General features: G+C 40.4%; 3 protein-coding genes across 3 annotated transcripts; 2 read left to right on the top strand and 1 right to left on the bottom strand.

Moving 5' to 3' along the window:
* Window positions 1-1,228: 1,228 nt before the first annotated feature.
* On the top strand, window positions 1,229-8,671 carry LOC131668399 (ankyrin-3-like). Its single transcript, XM_058942514.1, has 2 exons — window positions 1,229-2,304; window positions 7,152-8,671. Exons 1-2 carry the CDS (start codon window positions 1,359-1,361, stop codon window positions 8,114-8,116), a joined length of 1,911 nt encoding a protein of 636 aa, XP_058798497.1. The 5' UTR covers window positions 1,229-1,358; the 3' UTR covers window positions 8,117-8,671.
* Window positions 8,672-8,868: 197 nt separating this feature from the next.
* LOC131668398 (uncharacterized) lies at window positions 8,869-9,675 on the top strand. Its single transcript, XM_058942513.1, has 3 exons — window positions 8,869-9,067; window positions 9,141-9,408; window positions 9,489-9,675. The coding sequence occupies exons 1-3, from the start codon at window positions 8,869-8,871 to the stop codon at window positions 9,673-9,675; spliced, it is 654 nt and encodes a 217-aa protein (XP_058798496.1).
* A 100-nt stretch (window positions 9,676-9,775) lies between these two features.
* LOC131668378 (chitin synthase chs-2) lies at window positions 9,776-19,768 on the bottom strand. Its single transcript, XM_058942491.1, has 17 exons — window positions 19,656-19,768; window positions 19,003-19,247; window positions 18,057-18,350; window positions 17,433-17,984; window positions 16,957-17,348; window positions 16,470-16,737; window positions 16,121-16,383; window positions 15,590-16,048; window positions 15,329-15,521; window positions 15,093-15,247; window positions 14,703-15,008; window positions 14,332-14,579; window positions 13,966-14,272; window positions 13,258-13,434; window positions 11,314-11,481; window positions 11,009-11,246; window positions 9,776-10,932 (listed from the first exon to the last, which is right to left on the bottom strand). Exons 1-17 carry the CDS (start codon window positions 19,766-19,768, stop codon window positions 10,613-10,615), a joined length of 4,698 nt encoding a protein of 1,565 aa, XP_058798474.1. The 3' UTR covers window positions 9,776-10,612.
* Between the last annotated feature and the right edge of the window lie 1,355 nt (window positions 19,769-21,123).

The following is a 21,123-nucleotide window of genomic DNA, read 5'->3' as shown; positions in this document are numbered from 1 at the left end:
CAAAACATCAGATAAAACGAGTACTAGACAACTAGCCCGTTGAATTAGAATTACACCTTGTAAGTCTTACGAGAACCAAAGTCCGATAATACAAGCAGGCAGATGTAGATGTTTTTTACGCGGTGATTTTTCAATCGGTGAAGCTAAACGTTTGGTTTCCAAACAAGTTACATATATACTTTCAAGACAGACCGGTGGAGAAAACAATTTATATACAGCTTAGGCTATTTCAGAAAACCGCATTTCCGTACCTTCAAATGAGTACATTAACTAATACTCTTTTTTAGCTAAGGCTTAACATAGTAAATGATAGATTTAGAAAATTTCAGTAAAAGCGACGATCGATATACAAACTTGCCAACAATTTTTTAACAATGTTACAATAGCCCTCTAGTTTTACAAAGTCATAATATTTGTATAGTTTGAATCAGGTTTGTACAGTGCGTTAACTGAAATATTAAAAATCGCTTTTAATGAAATCTTCGACAAGAAAAAGAAAAATCTAATTCTGAGTCTAATGAATGACTAACTTAGAGAAATAATAACAATGTTGCTATAATTGCAGATATATTTATTATATTCATACTTTTGTATTTTGCAAAAAAAAAAGAATTTAGACTACATTCATGTAGATATTTTCTCATTATATATTACATTCGATATTAGAGTCCAGCTTAGTAGATTTTACATGGTTTTTCTGCTGTTCGATTGAAAGTACTCTACATAGTTAATAGTGTAAAAGACGTATAATTTTGGCGAAAAGCATCACGAGAAATCAATGATTTCATAATGGCCGACAAATACGTATAACTGTGATACTAATCTCGATAATATACCTGACTCAATCTATTTCCACTGTCTTAGCTTTTTACTCAAATTATCTTTTATCTTCGTTGATAAAAAATACAAGATCAGAAATGAATTTAATTAAAGTGCAACGACGATAAAACTAGGCGCATATAAATTTAATTCGGTGGATTGTTCTTATAAATAGAACTGCAGATTCAAGGTAAAATTTTCATAACATATACTGCACCAAAAAATTAGTTCACGATCGATCCATTTCATTGGAGAACGCGTAAAATTGGTATAAAAAGTCAACGCCAAGCTAAGCCATTACCCTAACGATCGAAAAGAGCGCCGAAGACACGTTGAAGATAGTCTGTCTTTGTTGCACTGACTTGGAACAATCAGAAAAATGTCAATAGTCCATCTCTATTCTCCCACCCTTCTTGTGCCGGAAATATTTACAAATTGATCGGTCGAAATAGTCACAGACGATAACCGACCGCCCGACCGGTTTGATCTCTCTCTTGACGACCAGTTCGCAAGTCGGTTCATTTAATCTGTGCGAAAAAATGTCAGACTTGAAACACGATGACAGCAACAACGTAGACCATAAAAGCAACGACAGCAAGGACGACAACATCTTGCTACACCTCGCTGTGATGGAGGAAAACTACGACGTGGTCAAGTTTCTATTGAAGCATAATGTTCCGGTGAACGGTCGCGCGGTCAACAGGGAATTGGGACTGGAATTTCTGACCGACAACGAGCATCAGCGACACATAGAAGCGACCCTCATTGGTGTGACAGGCCAACAGCATGACAACAAGGGTAAAGAAAACGTGAAGCCTTGCCTCCAGAAGTCTGCCACTGCGCTTCACTTGGCTGCCCGCTGTCGAAGTAAGGAAATAGCCGAATGTCTGCTGCTACACGGCGCCGATGTGAACGCCGAGATGGAAGGTGGCGAGACGCCGCTGATGATCGCCGTGTTTTCTAATTGTTCGAGCGTCGTCGAACTGCTGATCGAGTCAGGTGCCAATGTGAACGCGCGCACAGCTTGGGGCAAGGCAGCGTTGCATTACGCTGCTCAAGGGGGCAACAAGCAAATTACCGAGATGCTCGTGTTGACCGGCGCCCAGGTCAATGCCGCCAATCTGCAGGGCATCACGCCTTTGCACATCGCCGCTGAATCCGCTCACGAGGACGTGCTGAGCTTGTTACTAAAGAGCGGTGCCGACACCAGCATCAGAACTCAGGATGGCGCTACAGCTTTGCATTATGCTGCGGTGATGGGTCACAAAAAGGTCGTCGAGATACTTCTCAGTTACGGCGCTGACATGAATGTTTTGTTGAAACAAGGTACGCTTGATTTGACACCTTTCAAGTGGGTTACTCCTGCTGAGGAGAAAAAGGTTTGGGATTTGATCTCCAATTACACCAACAAGTTGAGCATTCGCAATATCTTCCAATCCTGGATATTTAGAAAGTCTAATCGGAGTTTTTCTAACAACACTGAACGTTGATTTTTGAATGTACAACAATCAGCGTTCCTTTTACTAGACTATGATGCGCCTTATTCCTGTTTTAATACGTTGAATCCTTGAGTAAATGTAGCTGACAAATGCAAGGCCTATTCATTTTTTTTATTACGCGTATTTTGACTGAATTTCCACAACAATTTTTAAGTCAAATGATCATCTATTTTGATGAAAAATTTTATATGTATTTGTGTAAACTACGTCAATCAATTGTGTTCGATATTACTTTTTTGTACTTACAAGCGTGATACGTCACCTTTATACGATTAATTTGTAACCTTGATGTTTGTACTTTGTAATAATAATGATTCATAGTTGGTAACACAAAATAATGAATTACCATGTAATCCATCATAGTTTTTTTCTCGTTGTGTAAGCCTGCTGTACGTACTATTATTGCAATGTATTTGCAGGTAAAAAAATTAGATAAAAAATTAAAGGTATTTCACGAAAAAAAATTACAAGTCAAAATAATACGTCTTTTATAAGCATTAGACTTTGCTACTTAAAATTATATAGAAACTAAAAATTATTTACTTTGAATGCCAATAGGCGATAGAATATAAAGTATTATTTTATTTATAAAGGTCTAAGTAGTTACAAACGCATACTAGAAAATTTTATAGAAAAAGAAATATTAATAAAATGAATATAAATATAACGTAAAATGAATTTGTTTGTATACAAATAATCTAGTAATGACTTAAACTGCTGTTGATCTATTAGAATATCAATCAGCTTACAACTTCGTACTGAGCTATTCTTTGAAGAAAATTGAATTTATAATTAATCAGGGTAAGATTTGAAACATAACGCAACGAAAATAAATGCAGGTTAAATATTTCGTACATTCGATTAGTGAAATTCAGAGATGCAATTATGTGAATGTGAAATAAAAGTCAATCGGAAAGTTTACGCGACTTGCAGAATTTAAAAATTACATTCTGATTGTATGTATATAATAAAATACCAAATATTAAATTATTAATACTGACAAGAAAGTTTACAAATTTTGCAACGTTATTTTGTTCAATTCTGTAATTTTTCATTTACTTTAAATATGTTGAGATTAATTGTTTTCGTTTGCAATTTCCAATATTCATCATTTGGATAGTCTTGTAAAATAATGAATGTAGGTTGTTTTATTGTCTCGCGTTAAAATGAAAAAAATACTCAAATACAACAGATTGATTTTCGTTACTTACACTAGGTAGCCACGCAAGTCTACATAGATTTTATAAACTTTTAACAAATACTTGCATATTGAAGCATTATATATATTTTAATGAATTTCTTGAACAAAGTTTAGCACACTGAACTCCTAGTTCGTTTTACCAGTTTGCAATTTTTTTCGTTGTGAAATTATCGCTTCTTATAATACTTGTTATTTATTGATTTTTTTAGAGATTCGTAACTTAATTAAACAAAACGTATGTGTAAATCAATAAGCAGGGCAACGTTATCATAATCAAAATATCCTAGATACATTAAAAGATGTGTGGCAATTATATAATCATGTTATTATAACTGTTATGTCATATCCTATCTTTTGTAATAACATTTAACTTGTATTAATTTTCATTCTGTGCGAATTATTGGATAATAGGTGATAATTTGTTGGCCTAACTGTACATGAATGGAACATTAATGTGCATAATATACTACGCATAATGTAATCTTAATACCTATCATAGTTCTTTATCATTTCAGCTTTATATTTAATTTGATTGTGACTAATAAATTTTTTAATTTTATTTACACCGTGTTCTTTATTTTTATACAAACCCGAATCCTAATAATTAATTGTATTTTCTCTTTCACCGCCGCACGCGTACGTGTCTCTCCATCCTTCTGGGACTGAAATTTTACGTACATGGTTCGACGCTTGGCTATTACGAGGCGCTCTAACCAACGAAGACTCTCTGGGTCATCGACTTTGGTTGGGTCGGGTGTGAAATTTCGCGACATGTCAAGTTGTTCGAGATGCGATCGTTGCCTACGATCCATTTCTGATTAACGAGCGATTCGCCGCAACTAGCGTGACCAGAATAGAGCTCGCGGATATTTGAAGAGAGGATGATTACACCGCCGTACACATGCCACTGATACCTCGAACAAAGAGTGAATTTTACGATTTACCTCACGGGTACGGGATTTCTTAGAAAGCTTGGCACACTGAGTCAATTAATCAGATTACCAACGCTTTTATTATTTGACAAACTATGCGCATATCACCACTGCCAAATTTCATTTGTCATTTCGATTACGACTACCGTCAATTACTATTTTCCTTCAGACATTATCAACGCAGAAACGTTGGGCAAATGCAAGAAAGGTGTTCACATCATCAATGTGGCTCGCAGAGTTATTGTGGACAAAACTGCTTGATTAAACTCAATCAAGAGTGGACAATACGGCGGTGCTGTAATTGATGTGTTCCTCAAAGATCTTCCGAAAAAATCGGTCACACTCGACTTAATCAAACATCTCAAAGTTGTCGCTATGCCTCTTCTCGGTAAATAAGTTTTGACAAACTACCGATAGCTTTTTCTTGTCATCGGGAATAAAAATAATTGTGCAACTCATTTGCATGATAAGGATTCTTTAAACATAAATTTCAATTCTACTTACATTTTAGAACAGAATTCTCTTTTAAATCACCGTTTTAATCATTATCCGCGTCGCAGTCAATCCATCTTTCAGATAAATATTTTCATTATCTACTGCAGCCGCTTTCATAAGAGTAAATTCAATATTGAAGTCATCTATAGATGCAGAGTATAATAATTATGTTTATGAAATAAAAAAATAATTCAAGAATCTACCATTGATTTGTTTTTGAGAATTCTAAACCTGTTTATCAGAAGAAAATGTAGAAATACTTTTCTCATACGTTTATATCAAGTATCGGTTGGCACGACCAAAAATATGAGTTTATTTTCATTAATATAAATTAAAAAATCTCAGTCATAAGCTCCAAGAAATTATTAATTAGGTTTTCATAATTTTCATTAATCTTCTCTTTTGAAAAGTAGAATTTCTAATTTCATTAATAAAAAACTTGTAAGAAAAATAAAGTTTAAAAAATATATAGAATATAAAAATATATTTTATAATGAAATAAAATAATATAACATAGATACTTCTTCGTTGATTACAAATGATAATCAATTGAATTACTTCATCAAATGCATAACTTACCATTTTAAACAATTACTTTATTGTTATTAGCTTTTAAGTGGGCTAGGTATTCTAAATTTTATATTGAAAAGGTAATATATTGTTTGTTATTATTTTTACTAATATATCTACTAAAATATATTAGCAATTGGAATAATTATAATTATCGCCATTTGATGTTATTCAATAATATCTGAGACAGCTCTTTCAATTCCAAGCTTATGTAGCTTATTAGCTGAGTATTCAAAAAGATTCGAATGAATTCCCTTTGAACGACTTGGTCTGTTAACGAATTTTTTCGCTTTAAAAATAAACGAACTTTTGTTACTCTCTTATTTAATATCATCTTCCAACGAATCATCATTTTTTAGTTGATTAATTTGTTCTAATATGTTATTTTTTTATGAAACTTAAACTTACAACACTGAATAAAGTTGCTGCAAAGTATCTATCATTGAAAAATTGTGAGCTGCGGCCGTCCGTCGTGTCAGCTTTTTTTGGACTGACCGTTTTGCACTTAAAAAACAGTACGCCCTTCGAGACTCGATCAGTGGACGAGGAAAGCAGTGAAAATTCGAGCAGAATTCCTCGCAAATGGAAATGCCTACTAGTAGTGTGATTGTTGTTACAGAACTTCAATTGTTTTCAAAATATTCCGTTGTAAATGTTAGATGCAGTGATAAAATCGAGAAGTAAAAATCAATTGGTTACTTGTTTTGTATACATACAATATAAAAGAATACTTGCTTCTTAGAAGAAAATATAATGTCGAATATTTATTGGAAACGTCTTCATTCAAACAGTGTTTGCTTCGTATTTTCCTTCAGAGAAATGCCGTTTTCTAGCGTAAAGCACGATGCCACTGTGACTCTGCATTATTGATATTTGTTTAGTTAAGCATTCCTTTATAAACATAAATTAGAATTTTGCGGTTGATGAACCACCGAGTTGCGTTACGAAATTGGGACGTCCCGCGTTGCCGCGAGGAGTATAACAGGATAACCCTTCCTAAGACCTTATTTTGCACAATCCCACAACCAAAAGGATCGTAAACCCAAGATTATAAATCTACTAAGCGCTGTTTTCGCACAACATAAGTTTATTGTAATTCCCGAGAAACGCATAATGCTCCGTCGCGATGAAAACAGACGTATCCGCTGAGTGATTTTTCTCTTATTTATCGCGAAGACAACAAACGTATCTTCGTTGGTATATGTTGGTGGAGAACAGCAAAAGCGAAACGGTCCAGAGGTACTAGTTTCATTTAAATCCTCATCGCCCCCCCACTTCGACCCCCTCTCCTCAAAGGCCCATCGTTAGCCTGTTAAACCGACGGTAGGATGTCACATGAACGTAGTCCGTTGTTGATACTACGCAGCTCAGCGATACACAGTTAGCACACGTTTTCGTCCTGCTTTTACGTAACACCTGCCGCGATTTTGATTGAAGCTCATCGGAAAGGTAAGTCTTCAATTTAATTTATTTGTTCTTTATTGTGATCGTCAATTAGCGTTCGTCGAATTTTACTAAATTATGCGTTGGTAAAGTTCTTAGCGAAGAATAAAAAAAAGAAGCAGAAGAAAAAGAAAGAAAATTCAGATCGAACGCGGTATCTGCTCTTTGAAGTGTCGACGAAAGAATAAAGAGCGAGAGAGATGGAGACAAGCGCGTCGATGCTTTTGCACGCGGCAGTGCTGGAGAACAACGAAAAGGCGGTGCGTTTTCTGCTGAAACACGGAGCTCGGGCGAACGCGCCTTGCCGGCACGGCGTCAAATACTTGCGGCAGAATTTCTCCGACCATCGGACGGAGATAAGCGAAATATCCTCGAGGTATCGCAGCTTGTCGTTGAGCTCCGGCTGCATCATCACGCCGAATCCCGTGGTGTGGGCGCCAGGTTCCGCGTACACGTTTTCCGGGCGCGGTCGCAGCCACTCGGTCGACGAGCACCGACCGAAGTCGCTCACGCCGATGCACGTCGCCGCGGCGAACGGCCACCCTGGCATCACGAAGATGCTCATCGGACACGGCGGCGATGCGAACGCTCGGATGGAAGGTGATTATACCCCGCTAGTTATAGCGCTTTTGTACAAACACCACGAGGTCGTAGAAATGTTGACTAATGTCGGTGCAAATTTGAACAGACGAATGCGCAACGGCAAGACGCCGATGTATTTCGCCGTGAAAAGCAAACGGCCGTCTCTAGTAGCGCTGCTGCTCAAGAAGGGCGCCGATCCGAACGCCGCCACCGACCACGGCGTCACTCCGCTGCACATCGCCGTCGAAAGAAAGCTCGCCGAAGTCGCGGAGCTGCTGCTGGCGTGCGGGGCGCACGCGAACGCTCGGACCAAGACCGGCGTGACGCCCCTTCATTGCGCCGCGGCCACGGGCCAGACCAACATTGTCGAACTGATATTACGCCACGGCGGCGACGTTAGCGCGATACTGAAGAGAGGCGAGATCGACGTTGCGCCGCTGCTCTGGGTCACCGAGTCCGAGAGAAGAAAGATCGCCGAGCTCGTGCGCAATTACGCGCCGGCGAGCAAGGCCGCGAGCCCTTACGGCACCCTCGTCAAAAGGCTTTGGAAGCAACTCGCGCTCAAGAAGTATTGAGGGAGTGCGCGCGCTCGACTGTGTGCCATTCGCGCGGCACTGCGCCGTTATTACATGCGTGCGACGGCTGTCATTTCGTCTACTCTTTAATTGATTGCTGTCAAGTTTCAATTGTGACTGCCGTGTCGTTCATGCGTACGTTAACAACCGATGTCCGCAAGAGTTGTCGTGCACGCGTCAAATTATTGTCAAATTTTTTACGTGCCAGCCGATTTCGTTAATTAACATTGCAAACTTAAAAAATCTTGCGTTAGGCAATGAAAGAAGCGCTTTCACTGCTTTAGCCTTTTTTTATGTATCGATTTATGTAATTTACATGTAATAATGTCATATGCCAATACAATATGCGGAATTCGATACGTTTTCACTCTTTTACTTGTAAGATTGTAGGAATATACATTCACAAATGGAGTAAAGTTTAAGAGTTTTTCATTAAAATCTGTTGTATTTACGAATATCATATCGCTGTACTCTATAATGACTCCCTATTAACGTTCTATTTATTCATTTTCTTGTGAGAATATGTTCTTTTTTTATATATCATAATAAATACCTCCGGATAAAATTCAAGTTTGTTTCTCAAATTAACGATTAGAATAAGGTTAAGTTTTCAACTTCTCAATAACTATTTTACAAAGTCACTTTAAGTTTGAATATCAGTGAAATTACAATTGTTTTGTCAAAAATTTTGCGTGTTTATAGTACATTAATGATAGCGGCTTCAATCGGTATGACCGACGAGAGTCCGACTCATGCTATTAGATTCACTATTATCGTCTTGTTTATTACTCTTGGCATCGGGCTCGTGCGCGTACGTGACAGGAAAGTGGGCAGCCAACAATGTCATCAAACACGAGCCGCAAACTATATCTGCGTGTATTGGAGTTGCGGCAATCAATTTAAGATCGCTGCTAAATCTATTTTCTCCGTTTATATTTCACGCCTCTTACTGTGAGTACCAACTTAACCTTTCGCTGTTTGTAAACATCCAAAAATATCTTGACCGTCTATTATTCGTTGTTAGCTGCTGATCCTATTGAGATACTCAATGAAGAGAAACATACGGCAGAGCTGAGAATCGGTCCGCTTCATGAAAAAATATGTCGAGTTTTCGGTATGGCCGGATTAATTTTTGCCGTGTGCGATGCTCATGGAAATCGCCAAACTGGTATCTTCATAATTAGCACGCTTACTTTGATCGAGTTTCATCACGCTTTGTACGAAAGTTATCCCGGCAAACAAAGAAACAAATTATTCCACTTCATGTGGATGCTAGCCGCTGGATTTTACGGGTATCCGGCAATTTGTTTTTTTTTAATAGTACTTTGAAAAAAAAAACCATTCCGTTTAACGTGCTCGTATTCGATAATAGGTGGATAAAAAATAATAAATTATGCTTCTGGGCTCATCTACCCTATGGCATGTCATTTTTGTTACTCACACCAGAAAAACATTATGCGTGGTCTGTCAACAGAACCGTTAATAATTACATGATGATGGTCCACGTATTTTTAATGTTAGAAGCCATACGGGATGCTCAAAGCAACACTTTGAAGTAAACGTGTCGTCCCGTTATTGTTATTACGGATAATTGAATGAATAAAACTCCATTGAGATGCACATTGATGATTAAATTTCAAATTCTTATACGTTCTTAATTACAAACAATCGTACATTAAATCATTCTATTAAACGACTAATAATCTCAAATATGTCATGTGTATAATTGTGGCAGCAGAAAAACAATGCCCTAAGGCATTCTGAATCGGAGACACTCGCAATAATAAAATCATCAACTTAAATAGGTACATCTTTCGTATCGTACGCGAAACATCAATAAGGTAAGATATAAGGGCATACTGTAAAAACTTAATGCGCTAAAATGTCACTCAATCAGCTGCTCGTGAAGACGATCGTGTCTTGCACTTTTCACGTTTTTTCTTATTACAGATATGGTTCGATTCTGAGAATTATGAATTGTTGTTTAACATTAGCGATTAAGTGTCAGCCACCAAACACACTCCGTGTGAACTAATGATTGTTTACAATGTTCTTTTCCCTTATAAATTATTGCTAAGTAATCTCGTCTTTAATCTCATATCAGTGAGTACAACATTCAAAATGCAACAATCACGATTTCGAAATCAATTCGCCGTAAATTTTCAATAATTAAATTACCTACATTTTACGCTCTTGCAAAATGCCTATATATATATATTCGTTTTACAAACAAACTTATTTACAGAGACATCTATCTTCTTCGTATTTTTTTTTCACGATTTTCAGATATTTCTTGTAAAAAGTTTTAAAACAATAATTTCCTAAACATAAGAAAAATGGTGAGCAACAGAGGAAGCTCGTTGTCACTCCGAAGCTTGCAACAGTCACATTCAGACAAAATTGATTTTTTCTGCACAGAAAATAAAAAAATTACAAACAAACAAATACACACCCACCTAAATAGTTTAAAATGTTTTATCTTTCACTTCACAACATTCAAAGATTGGAGTTGACGTCACCGATGTTCCAACCGACCGGCCGCATTCTCAAGCTATTACCGGGCGTCTCGTCAGCTTCGTAAGCAGCATTCGCGTGTGCTCCGTGATTTTCAAATACGTCTTTAATCGAGATCTGACTGCTGCGAGTTGGTCTTGGTTGAATGCCTAATGGATTACCCGGTGCCCCGTAAATATTGTTTGCACCGAGAGTCTGCATTTGGGATTTGCGACGCTGCGCTGCCATAATGCTGTTGCGACGACCCTCAAAAGCTTTGAAAGCTTTTGTCGAGCGTCGCGTTGACATGTTGCGTGGGAGACCTAATAACAATTCGATAGCATTGCTCCAATTTGCCTGAAATCCCATTGTATCGCATTGATGAGCGAATTTAGTTACCTAATCCTTGGCCTTCAGCCATATTGAAGAAACGTTGACGGAAAGCTACGTCAAGAGTATTGATAGCTTGAGTTTTCTTGCGGCTTTTCTCCAGATTCCTAATTGTTTTGCGACGACCAGGACCACTTCCACTACCTTCGTCGTAATCACCTTCGATTCCGTCTAACCTTTGTAGATCCCTAACTATATCTACCGCATGTTTTGATAACAATGCATCCTCCGACAAGTTTTCACTTGGCTGAAAAATTAATCGACATGCATATCAATTGTACCAGCAATAAAACTAATTATCTCGAGTGCCTTACCTTTTTACAACAGAACCAGTTGATTGTTGTGCTTGCCAAGATGTGGGCTAATGTTCCAAAACGATGGAACAACATGGCGGTGAATTGAATAACGAGGATCAAAGCGAAGAAGAATACGAACACGAGACCAATAGGTTCCAGCTGTAAATATTCTTTCGAAACGTGTACCTGGAATTGGGATAAAAGTAATCGTGAGAATTTGCTGTTTGGTAGGTACTTGTGATTATGACTATAGATATCTCCGGAATCCAATCTTTTCTTTGATTTATCCTTCTTTTTGATTAAACAAAGTTATTAAGATAATAAAAAATGAATTATTTGATATTTCGAAATTCCGATTGGATTTCGCACGGTTATGTTAATTATTTTTAAGAAATTCTTGTCGTTGTCATTCATTCGACTAGAATATTGTGTCAGGACATAATTGAATGATCAGTTAAAACTCGTAAGTTAAAGAAAAGAATAAAAAAATAAAGAAAGTGTAAAAAAATGAACAACAAGAAATTCCTAAGTATCTAGTGCTGTGTTAAAACACCTGTTGATATTATGTACATTTGGAGTTACCTAAAGCCCACCACTGTGGTGTCAGTAATATAAACAAATATTATCATTTATTACTATTAATATTATTATTGGTATTTAGAGGTTCATTGTCTTCGCATAAAAGTAGACATAAAAGTACACCATTCACGAGTACAAAGTCCAATTAAAGTTAGACACAAACACAGGAATAAGGGTCATCCAGCTGCGAAAAGGATATCCCATTAGTATAGTTTTATTTTGTCGGTGCCACTGTATAAAAAAAATTCTTTCGTTTTCTATTTTAATGAATGAATAACGTTGATGGTGAAATGGTAATTGATGTGAATGCTCAAGAATCGAATCAGCAATTTAAATGAAAAATTTTTATAATGCAATGAAATAGTTGCTGATTTTATTCTGAATGAGAAAGAAATGTGAATAGACGAACTGAAATGGGATGAAATGAAAAAATTTTGATATAATACAAAAATAGTAAGTCACATGACAATATGCATAATCTTCAAACACCCACGATCACGCATAAATAACTATGTATATACTCTGCTATAAGTCAATAATTTTAGTTGAAACCTCAATGTTTAGTGAGATAAAAACACCTTGTGTACTAGAAGAGTGAGTGCAGTTCTAACGAAGTGTCTCGTAAAATGGAAAAAAAAATGAATAAATAAAATGGATTTTTTGAAAACATTATTGAGTTTGAGAAGATCGAGAAAAAGAAATGTAAGAAGAGGATTGAACAAGACACTCCTAGTCACTATGTTAGTCACTCTCTAAGAACACCCTATTATGTAAAAATGAATATCTTTGTGTTGTTTATTGAATTGTTCTTTTGCGTGTGTGTGATCCTTCGGCTACCTCCTCGGTCTCGGCGATGTAGGTGATGTTGGTCTTGACGCCAAGCGGCCAGATGACGTGCAACTGGTCTTTGTTCAGCTGCAGTAAGAATACGATCAGTACGAACAATGCATTGGACATTAAAAAGGCGAACACGCTTTTGTTCCTCAGCTCGATCAGGTCCGCTGCGATCCTTGCCTGCCGTTCGTTTTTTGCGTCGTAAAAAAAGACACGAGAGAAATCATTAGTTTTGCTTGTTCGTGAGCCCCGCAAGCGCGACACTGTTCTCTGCTTCTACGTTACCTTTCTCTTCGCGACATTATTGCAGTTTTTCTTTCTAGAGACCTTTCAAGGGCTTCTTTCTGCTCACTCGATGTATTCTGATGTGGTTGTTAATGTTAATTACCTGAACCCTTTATTATCCCCAATCATAATACATCGAATTTATATATGAAAATAGAAATATCAGTGCCCACTTGAATGAGTCGAAAAGTTAAAAAAAAGTTTCGGAACGAGAAAGGTACGATGTAAGGTGAGATCAAGTCACGAAGCGGAGCAATAATTTACCTCATTGCCATTTAAGCCCAATGTGATATTTTCCTTGACACCGAAGGGCCATTTCACGTGCAATAGGTCTTTGTTAAGTTGGAGGAGAAAGACGATCAGGACGAAGAGGGCGTTGCACATAATGAACGCATAGACACTCCGGTCGCGCAGCTCCTTCAAATCTTTGGCGATTCGCGCCTGCGAGGGGCGATGGCCGCACAAATTTGGGTTATTGGGTCAGGTTTGTACTAAATTATTTATTTTTTTTATTGCGATTTTTTTTTTAAGTTCGAAACACGGTCTCAGTCAATAGAGTTTTGAAAATGCAATGCTTTTGTAATTTGCTATACTTTTAAATTTGAAAATTTCATAAATTTCAATGCATTAATATTTACTCAGTCTTTCTTTTGTGAAAAAAAGTGAAGTAACTGTTGTTAAAAACAATAAATGGACTTTAAAAAGGGGCGGTGCGGAGGGACCGTTTGGGGCAAGCTGTGACGATTCGATTGTAAAATTTTAATGTATCTTACTGCATAATATTAGAAAAACCATAAATGTCAAAATTGTTTCATAATAATTAGAAAAAAAAATAAAACAAAATAAATGTTACACCAAAATTATAAGATAATCAAGAACAAGTATTAACATGAATATTTACAAAAGAAAAAACAAAATCGAATCGCACAGGGGCCGCGTAGTGTCCAACAAGCCTAGACCCTTTATAAATACCTTCTCAGCCTTGTCTTCGTCAATAGGATACAGATACTTCTCGAGCAAATCCTTCCAGAACAATTCTTCTTGCATCGACAAAGCTTCAACTTCTCCTTTCTTCAAGATATCGTCATCGAGCCAGTAAGGTCTCGATGGAAAAGCAGAATCACGATTATTCTCAGCAGTGTGTTGACTTGCGGTAGTTTCGGTATCGCTGTCATTCCCATCTTCCTCGGCTGGATCTTCGCCAATAGCAACCAAGTGGTCGGCTGATCGCGAACCGACTGACGAAGCACGACGGCGATGGCCATGTGGATCCACGGTTCTGCAATACAATCAAAGTATTAGTCGAAGTGAACTATGCTTACTTGCCGAGAATTATACTTTTCAATGTGCTCCAATCTCTTGCCAAGCTGCTCCAGTGACTCGGCAATGGCAACGAGTTGCTGCTTTTCGTCCGAGGGTTTTCCATGCGTGCACCACAAACACTTGAACAGTCCGGCGAATGAAATCTCAATCGAGCCCTGGTCATCTTCATTGTAACCTGCGCCATTTTGCAAGAAGCCAAGTAACGACTTTTGCTTTGCTCTGCGTTTTGCTTCTTCAGCTTCTTTCTTCTCTTGTTCCAATTCCTATAAAGAAAACCATTATTGTTTTAATCTGCTCCATTACGTAGACACTTTAAATGCTAAAATTCAATGTGTTGAATTCGACTTGCTTCTCGACAATTTACGACATTAGTCAAACATCCGAACCTTTTTGGTTTTCTTGGTGACGACTTCGCGAGTACCCCAGGTGACAACGTTGAGATTGATGATGGAGTAGAGAATCAACAGCACGTACATCGATGGAATGGACAGAAGATAAATGATACCCGGTATTATACAATAAAATTCTTTTGGATGCAAACACGCTGCTATGAAAAACGACCCCGAAGATGTTATCAAGAATATTGCCGATGGTGAGCCTATACCATCCTCGCCCAATTGTAACGCCGTACCGACTATGACTGCCATCATTATCATTGCGTAACCCGTCGACAAGATTTGCGCACATAGTAGCTGAAAAATGCAAACGTTAGTGTGAATGTATTTTCTTTTTCTTACATTATAAGGGATAAATGTAAGAGATAATTGAGCTTGTACCTGTATGTTCGACTTGCAGGTGAAACATATAATCATAAATAGAATAATAGGAATAATATTATAGTAAAAACTAGTCCAGTTATCGATTTTGAAGGCGGCTACGAAAGCTCCCACCAACATAAGGAATATCGTACCCGGCCCCAATATAGTACCACCTAATAGAGAGCGTGAACAAGCACGAATTAGTTAATTGACGAACCATCTGTGTTCAACACTCACAGGAAAGTAAAACTTACCCATGAGAAGTATTTGGTAACAAATGTAAAGAAACGATATATTATCGTTGACCTTGATCGTTCGTTTGGCATCCACCAAAAGATCCATAATATTAGCAATGGTGGATGGTACCCAGCGACGACGTTGGTTATAAAACTCGTTAAAACCTTCAGGTGCATGGGTATAAGCATCGCTAGCAGCCGAGTACTCGACCTACAATCAAACGGTTAATTAATCGAAAAGCACATTCATGTTCTTCTTTCTCGTGAGCCATCGCGTACCCGATATCCTCTCTGCAGTAACAAAGTGCAAAGCCAACGATCTTCACCTTGATCGTACTGCACGTAATGTCTCGCCTCATCAGACCTAATAGTATATTTCTTCATGACGTTGTCGTCCATCAAAGCTTTACCACGGAAAAGCGAGAAGCAACCTGGACTGCAAAGTACACAACCGATCATGTGCTCGGTAGCTTTTTGCAGCCAGTGGCCAATGGCATACTCAAACATCTGATACCAGACCATTGGACCTGAACCAACCGGATGAATACGACCACAAGCTGCACCGAGATTCTTGTTCTTCTTCATCAAGTCGATTAGTAATTTTACGGCTGCTGGTTGGAAATCAATGTCACCGTCGAGAGTAAGGAGAAAAGTATTTTCTGCTATGACTTCTTTACGATCGACGCTGATTGGAAGCTCCATGAGACGATGACCAAGTAGGTAGTACATGTACATCACCTAAAATCAAATGTTACATCGTTAGCTTTTATTATTCGAAAAAAAATAAATTTGGAATTTTCGAATGAGTACCTGACTCCACCGTTTCCTATGACGGATTTTACTTTTATCCTTTAGGTGAGCGATCATTTTGGTTTTTCCTGGCAACGTCCACATGAGTCGACCACCGTACGGTGTTGGTACTTTCTTCGGAGCACGAACGTGCATGCGAGTTTGATGTACATCCGAGGCTGCTTCATCCAAGGTACCTATCAGTAGTTTCACGAATCGATTGACTTGAGACTCGTTTTCGTCATGATCGCACAACTCGAACGCGTCGTCGAAGAATATGTGTGCTGTAAGAAATGTCACCTGTCTAAGTAAATTCTCTCCTTGATAAATAAAAACAAAAAAAAAATACGATGCTAAATTGACAACTTGCTTTCAAACTCGTAATAATCAGGATCAACCACTTTGAGGTACTTCTGCGCTACGCGTCTAGCGCATTGATCTTCGTCCAATCTCAAGATACTCTTCAAGAATTCCATCATCTCTTCTTTGTTTTCGTGCCACATGGTAGCGCAAGCGTAAATGCGCGTGACGTGATCGCTGCTCTTCACGGCTGACGGCGGTGTACTTGTGCCGTCAGTTTGCTCGTAGATCGTCTCGTAGTCCCCGTCGCCTTTCTCTTTTTCGATTTCCGCCAAATCCTGTACAAGTAAGCAACTTTCTTTATCACTCGCGCTCTAATTTTTCATTCGATTTGGGTTAATGACGAGCGACAAGCGTGCTAATCAATTACAGCGGGTCAGTGCGACGAGTACGAGATAATAATAATCGAGCATCACTTGGGAATAATAAATAAACGCCTTCTACGTTGCTTTGTAATGATACGGGATAAAAAAGTTGCAAGTGTTTATTTTCCTTACCTCGACTTTGACCTCGGGTTGATCATCTCTCTTTCTGTTCAATCCCATCGACTGGTCAACCAACAGGCCATCGTACATCGGCACAACGAACAATTTCTCCGTAGCTGCCAATCTCTCGCACTTGGGTGTCCAGATGTGCAGTGTGAACCAAGTTTGCGACAATAACCAGAGTAACCAAACCCAGGCATACTGTTTGGACACGAAGTCGTTCAGGAAATACAGCGGCGGCGACTCCCAGAATAAGTAGTCCGGTATAGTGCCATGGAAGAAGCATGGATCCGTGTTGCGAAGTCCACACGCGGCAATCAGAAGGGAAATCGACACGAGGATCGTTAGGTTCACCGGGAAAGCGTAGCTGAAGCCCTGGATCATAATCTTGCAAGCGAATTTTCCTGTTCGCGCGTCCAAACGAAAAAAGAAAGAAGAGGAAATTTCTCAAGTTGAGGATCAGACGGCGATCGAAGCTCCGCACTCACCGAAAATATACATGAAGTAAGCTCCGAAAATGGCGAACAGCAATAGATGAACCGGTGTGTGAAAGTCAGCGTTGATAATCTCAGTCTCGCCGTTCGGCAGTATCTCAAACAAATCCGGCACAACTCCGCCGTCAATTGGCCTGATAGCTTGAATGATGATCTTGTGCTCGCCGAAAGCTGCGCCAAACATGCTGAACAGGTGGCCGACAGTCTGGCCCTGCACGTGAAGAACGACGCAGAGAGTGATGAAGAAAGCGACGATCTTCCACACGGATATGAACATGTAGGTGAAGTAACGCGTTTGAATCATGTCGCGCTTGACGCGGCCGAGCGTCTTGATGATGCCGATCGGACTCTGCACCGACACGTAGTTCTCCCACCATCTGCACGAGACCATTATCAGTGCGGCCGGTATGAGCCACAGCGACGGGGTCTTGCTTTCCAGCAGCGGCCACACCACGAAGCCCGTCGCTTGTGCCGCCAGCGCCGCTAGATCGACGAGCGCGACGAGGAATCGGCGCTCGTCTTTGTTCTTGTTGCGAGACAAGAGGCCTGTGGGAAAGGGAGGCGCGCTCGATCATTTGGCACCGAAGCCGAGCCCAGCCGGCTGGCGGCTTTACTTACCGAGCAAGCCAGGCACGAAGCAGACGCAGTTGGTGAGCATGGCGCCACGCACGACGTCGAGCTCCGGCAGTATGGAGAAAAACAGGAGGGCGAGGCCCACCACGTGAAAGGTTTCCATGCAGAAGACGAGCAAGAAGTGCGACGACATCGGCTTCTTCCACGACTTGAACACGCACATGCGCACGCTGCGGAAGAAGGTGCCCAATTCCGGTACCGCGAAGGCTATCACTATGCACCATATCCACGCGATGCGCTCCTCCTCTGGTAACTGAACGACGAATTGCCTGCCTCGACCTGCGGAATTGCGAAATTGCAGATCGAGAACGCGCGTGGGCGGGATGCAACAATGCGAAGACAAGTTTGCGCGGCATACATTATCGTTGTGCGCTTTCCTTCCTGCCTACTGCAATTCTTAATAAGCGCATCCGAGAGAACGGGCTAATAATAATAAAGAGGCGCCGCGCTAACGACCACCGCGACGATGGGGAGATAATAGTCGCGAGCAGCGCGCCGTCTGTCGTTAATAATCGTCTCTGTGATTACTGCCTCTTCGCGCACCTAAGCTCCATTTTATTATTGCGATCGCGAGCCTCCGCGGTGGTTAGGTCAATCGCTAATTAGATGAGCGTTCGTTATTGAAAACCGTTTTGGCCGAGAATCGTTTGAGAGCGAATGGGAAAGCGAACATGACAGATGTGGCGTTTCGCACGCGATCGTAAAGAGAAACGAGCGCGCGATCGTTTAACATTTGGACTATAAAATCAGCAAACATGATCTTCCGAGCGCCCCAAAACAACGGCAAAGAAGATCGAGCAGTGCAGGATTAACAGCAGGATACATCAATCGTTAACGATCGAGCAAGCCGATCGAGCGCGAGAGGCGCATGCAAAAGAAAGAGACAGAGAGAGAGAGAGAGAGAGAGAGAGAAGAAGCGAGAGAAGCTTACCCAATTGCCTGTTGCAATAGGCGATGTTGCGATCAGCCTTGAGTTGCGAGGTCATGAATAGGATGGTCCCTTTGGCGATGACACCGCTGGTAAGGACAATCACGAAGACTAGTAGGTAGGCCACTGCTTTGGTGATCTGTGTGGTGATCTCGAGGCAGCGCTGATCTGCCATCGAACCCGAGTCGTTTTTCGGCGGCGGATCTCGGAATACGTCCCATCCTTTCGTCTCCACCACCGTTCGTTGGCTGTAAACACACCACACGTTCACGGCGATTTATTTCAACATAGAGCTTTTTGCATCTTAAATGGTTTACAAGAATCCGACATTGAGGATTTCCTTTCGGCCTGGTGAAAATTAACGTTACTGCAGGACTAAAATGTCCATCGATACGGCTGTACACGAGCGTGTCAGACGGTGAAGCGTGCGCGAAATTCAAATTAGCGCCGAATTCAATTTGGCCAAGCCAATCGGTGCTAACGACCGCAATTAATTAAATTTCGCGCAGATGATTTCACCCATGTGACACATGCAAAATTGCAAAAGTAGCAGAGGTCATCCGAAATCGATTAGCTATAACGAAAGCAAAAGAGAAAAAAAAAAAAAGAACGCCAGCCTTGATGCGCCAGTCAAAAGAAAGATGGTCGCTGGTTACCTGCCGCCGTAATCCTGGGTGAGTGGCGTGCTATCGTCGTCGTCGGAAAAGTCGTCCGGGCCGCCGCTCCCAGGCACCGAGCCATTCTGTTGCTGTAGGTGGGCTTTCGACATCTCTGCGGACTGCAGCTGCAAAACGCGCGCACAGACATTTATTAATAACAATCGCGCGTCGCTTTCGCGAGAGCACGAAGAAAACGCGCGCGTTTCGCTATGTTCTCGCGAGTGAAAGTGTCGCGGGCACGGAGGGGAAACGCCTCGCGAGCGCGTAGCTCACCACCGGGCAAATTGTAGGAAAGCTGGGAATAACGGATGCCGACGCGCGGGGCTGTCTTACGCGAGACGCGCTGTCCTCTCTCTCTCTCACTCTCTCTCGCTTCTCCGAGCATTTGCATCGGTAATGGATACGCGCGAGCACGTTTGTGACTTTTATGGACTTGATAACTACCTGTATTTATATGTGCGTTCGTAAAATTGTTTTATATTTTACATTCGAGAGAAAATTGGTTGATTCAGTTTTTACGATAAATCAATTTGGAATTACAAGATATTGTAATGAGAACGTAGTATTCTATAATTCACTAAGTATACTGGTTATTCGCAAATATCGTAAAAAGGAAAAAAAAACAGTTATCTCACGGTGCAATGGAAACTTGGTTTCCCTGGTTTGGAAATCAACGCAAAGAAATATATTATTGATAAAGCTTGGTGATTTCGACATTTATTTAATCGCCAGACGAAGTGAAGTACGTTTCAGTTTTACAAGTGATGCAAGTCTAATTGCGTGAAAAATTAAGCGCGGATCATTAAGCAACTAACGAAAGATCGTAGGGAAACGTGCAGTTTCAATCAAGACCGCCGTATTTTCAGAGGACGTTCGATTAGCTCATATTTTCCGTAAAAAAACCTCGAGAACCCCCCTTCCCTCGCTCCTTCCAAAGAAAGGTACATCGTCCTCCTTCGCTAATTAGCGAGATGAAAGGCAAAAAGGAGAGGTTACCGCAGATATCAGCGGGCACGCGTAAGGCAAGGCGCTCCGGAGGGTGTACACGCACAACATCCTCGCGTGCGCGCACGGCGATCTACCATTCCGCGATGCACTATCCTCGTGTGCAGCAGGCTTGCGTAACGAGCCGCGCGAGTGCAACATCTCGCGTAAGCGTAAGCGCTATATGTAAATCGCCATTGGCGAAATCGGAGTCGCGATTCATGCAAGTGCCGTGCGCACCCGCCGCTTCTTCGTAAATACTTGCCTTATTTCGCTCGCGAGGCGGAGTGTCGCGTTCTATGGACGCCCCGTCGGCGGGACTCGATGCTCTCGCGCAAATGAAGATTCATCGACGACGACAAATAATGGACGTCCAACGAGCGACGGCGATTTTTTAAATATACGACGCTCGTTGCGAGCAACGTCAACGCGGATGCCACCGACGATTCAATTTTCTATGGCATATTATATACCTTGACTT

Source organism: Phymastichus coffea, unplaced genomic scaffold, assembly GCF_024137745.1.
Source record: "Phymastichus coffea isolate CEN01 unplaced genomic scaffold, Cenicafe_Pcof_1.1 PCOF00077, whole genome shotgun sequence".
Lineage (NCBI taxonomy): Eukaryota > Metazoa > Arthropoda > Insecta > Hymenoptera > Eulophidae > Phymastichus > Phymastichus coffea.
The sequence above is the reverse complement of the archived record's forward strand: the minus strand, read 5'-3'. Positions and strand labels throughout refer to the sequence as shown.

Coding starts and splice junctions, on each gene's coding strand:
- LOC131668399 (XM_058942514.1), top strand. CDS start 1,359: ATGTCAGACTTGAAACACGATGACAGCAACAACGTAGACCATAAAAGC. Junction 2,305..7,151: donor TTTTTCTAACAACACTGAAC/GTTGATTTTTGA, acceptor AAGAATAAAGAG/CGAGAGAGATGGAGACAAGC.
- LOC131668378 (XM_058942491.1), bottom strand. CDS start 19,768: ATGTCGAAAGCCCACCTACAGCAACAGAATGGCTCGGTGCCTGGGAGC. Junction 17,349..17,432: donor TTACTTCATGTATATTTTCG/GTGAGTGCGGAG, acceptor ACGCGCGAACAG/GAAAATTCGCTTGCAAGATT. Junction 14,580..14,702: donor TCACCAAGAAAACCAAAAAG/GTTCGGATGTTT, acceptor TTTTCTTTATAG/GAATTGGAACAAGAGAAGAA.
- LOC131668398 (XM_058942513.1), top strand. CDS start 8,869: ATGCTATTAGATTCACTATTATCGTCTTGTTTATTACTCTTGGCATCG. Junction 9,068..9,140: donor TATATTTCACGCCTCTTACT/GTGAGTACCAAC, acceptor ATTCGTTGTTAG/CTGCTGATCCTATTGAGATA. Junction 9,409..9,488: donor CTAGCCGCTGGATTTTACGG/GTATCCGGCAAT, acceptor ATTCGATAATAG/GTGGATAAAAAATAATAAAT.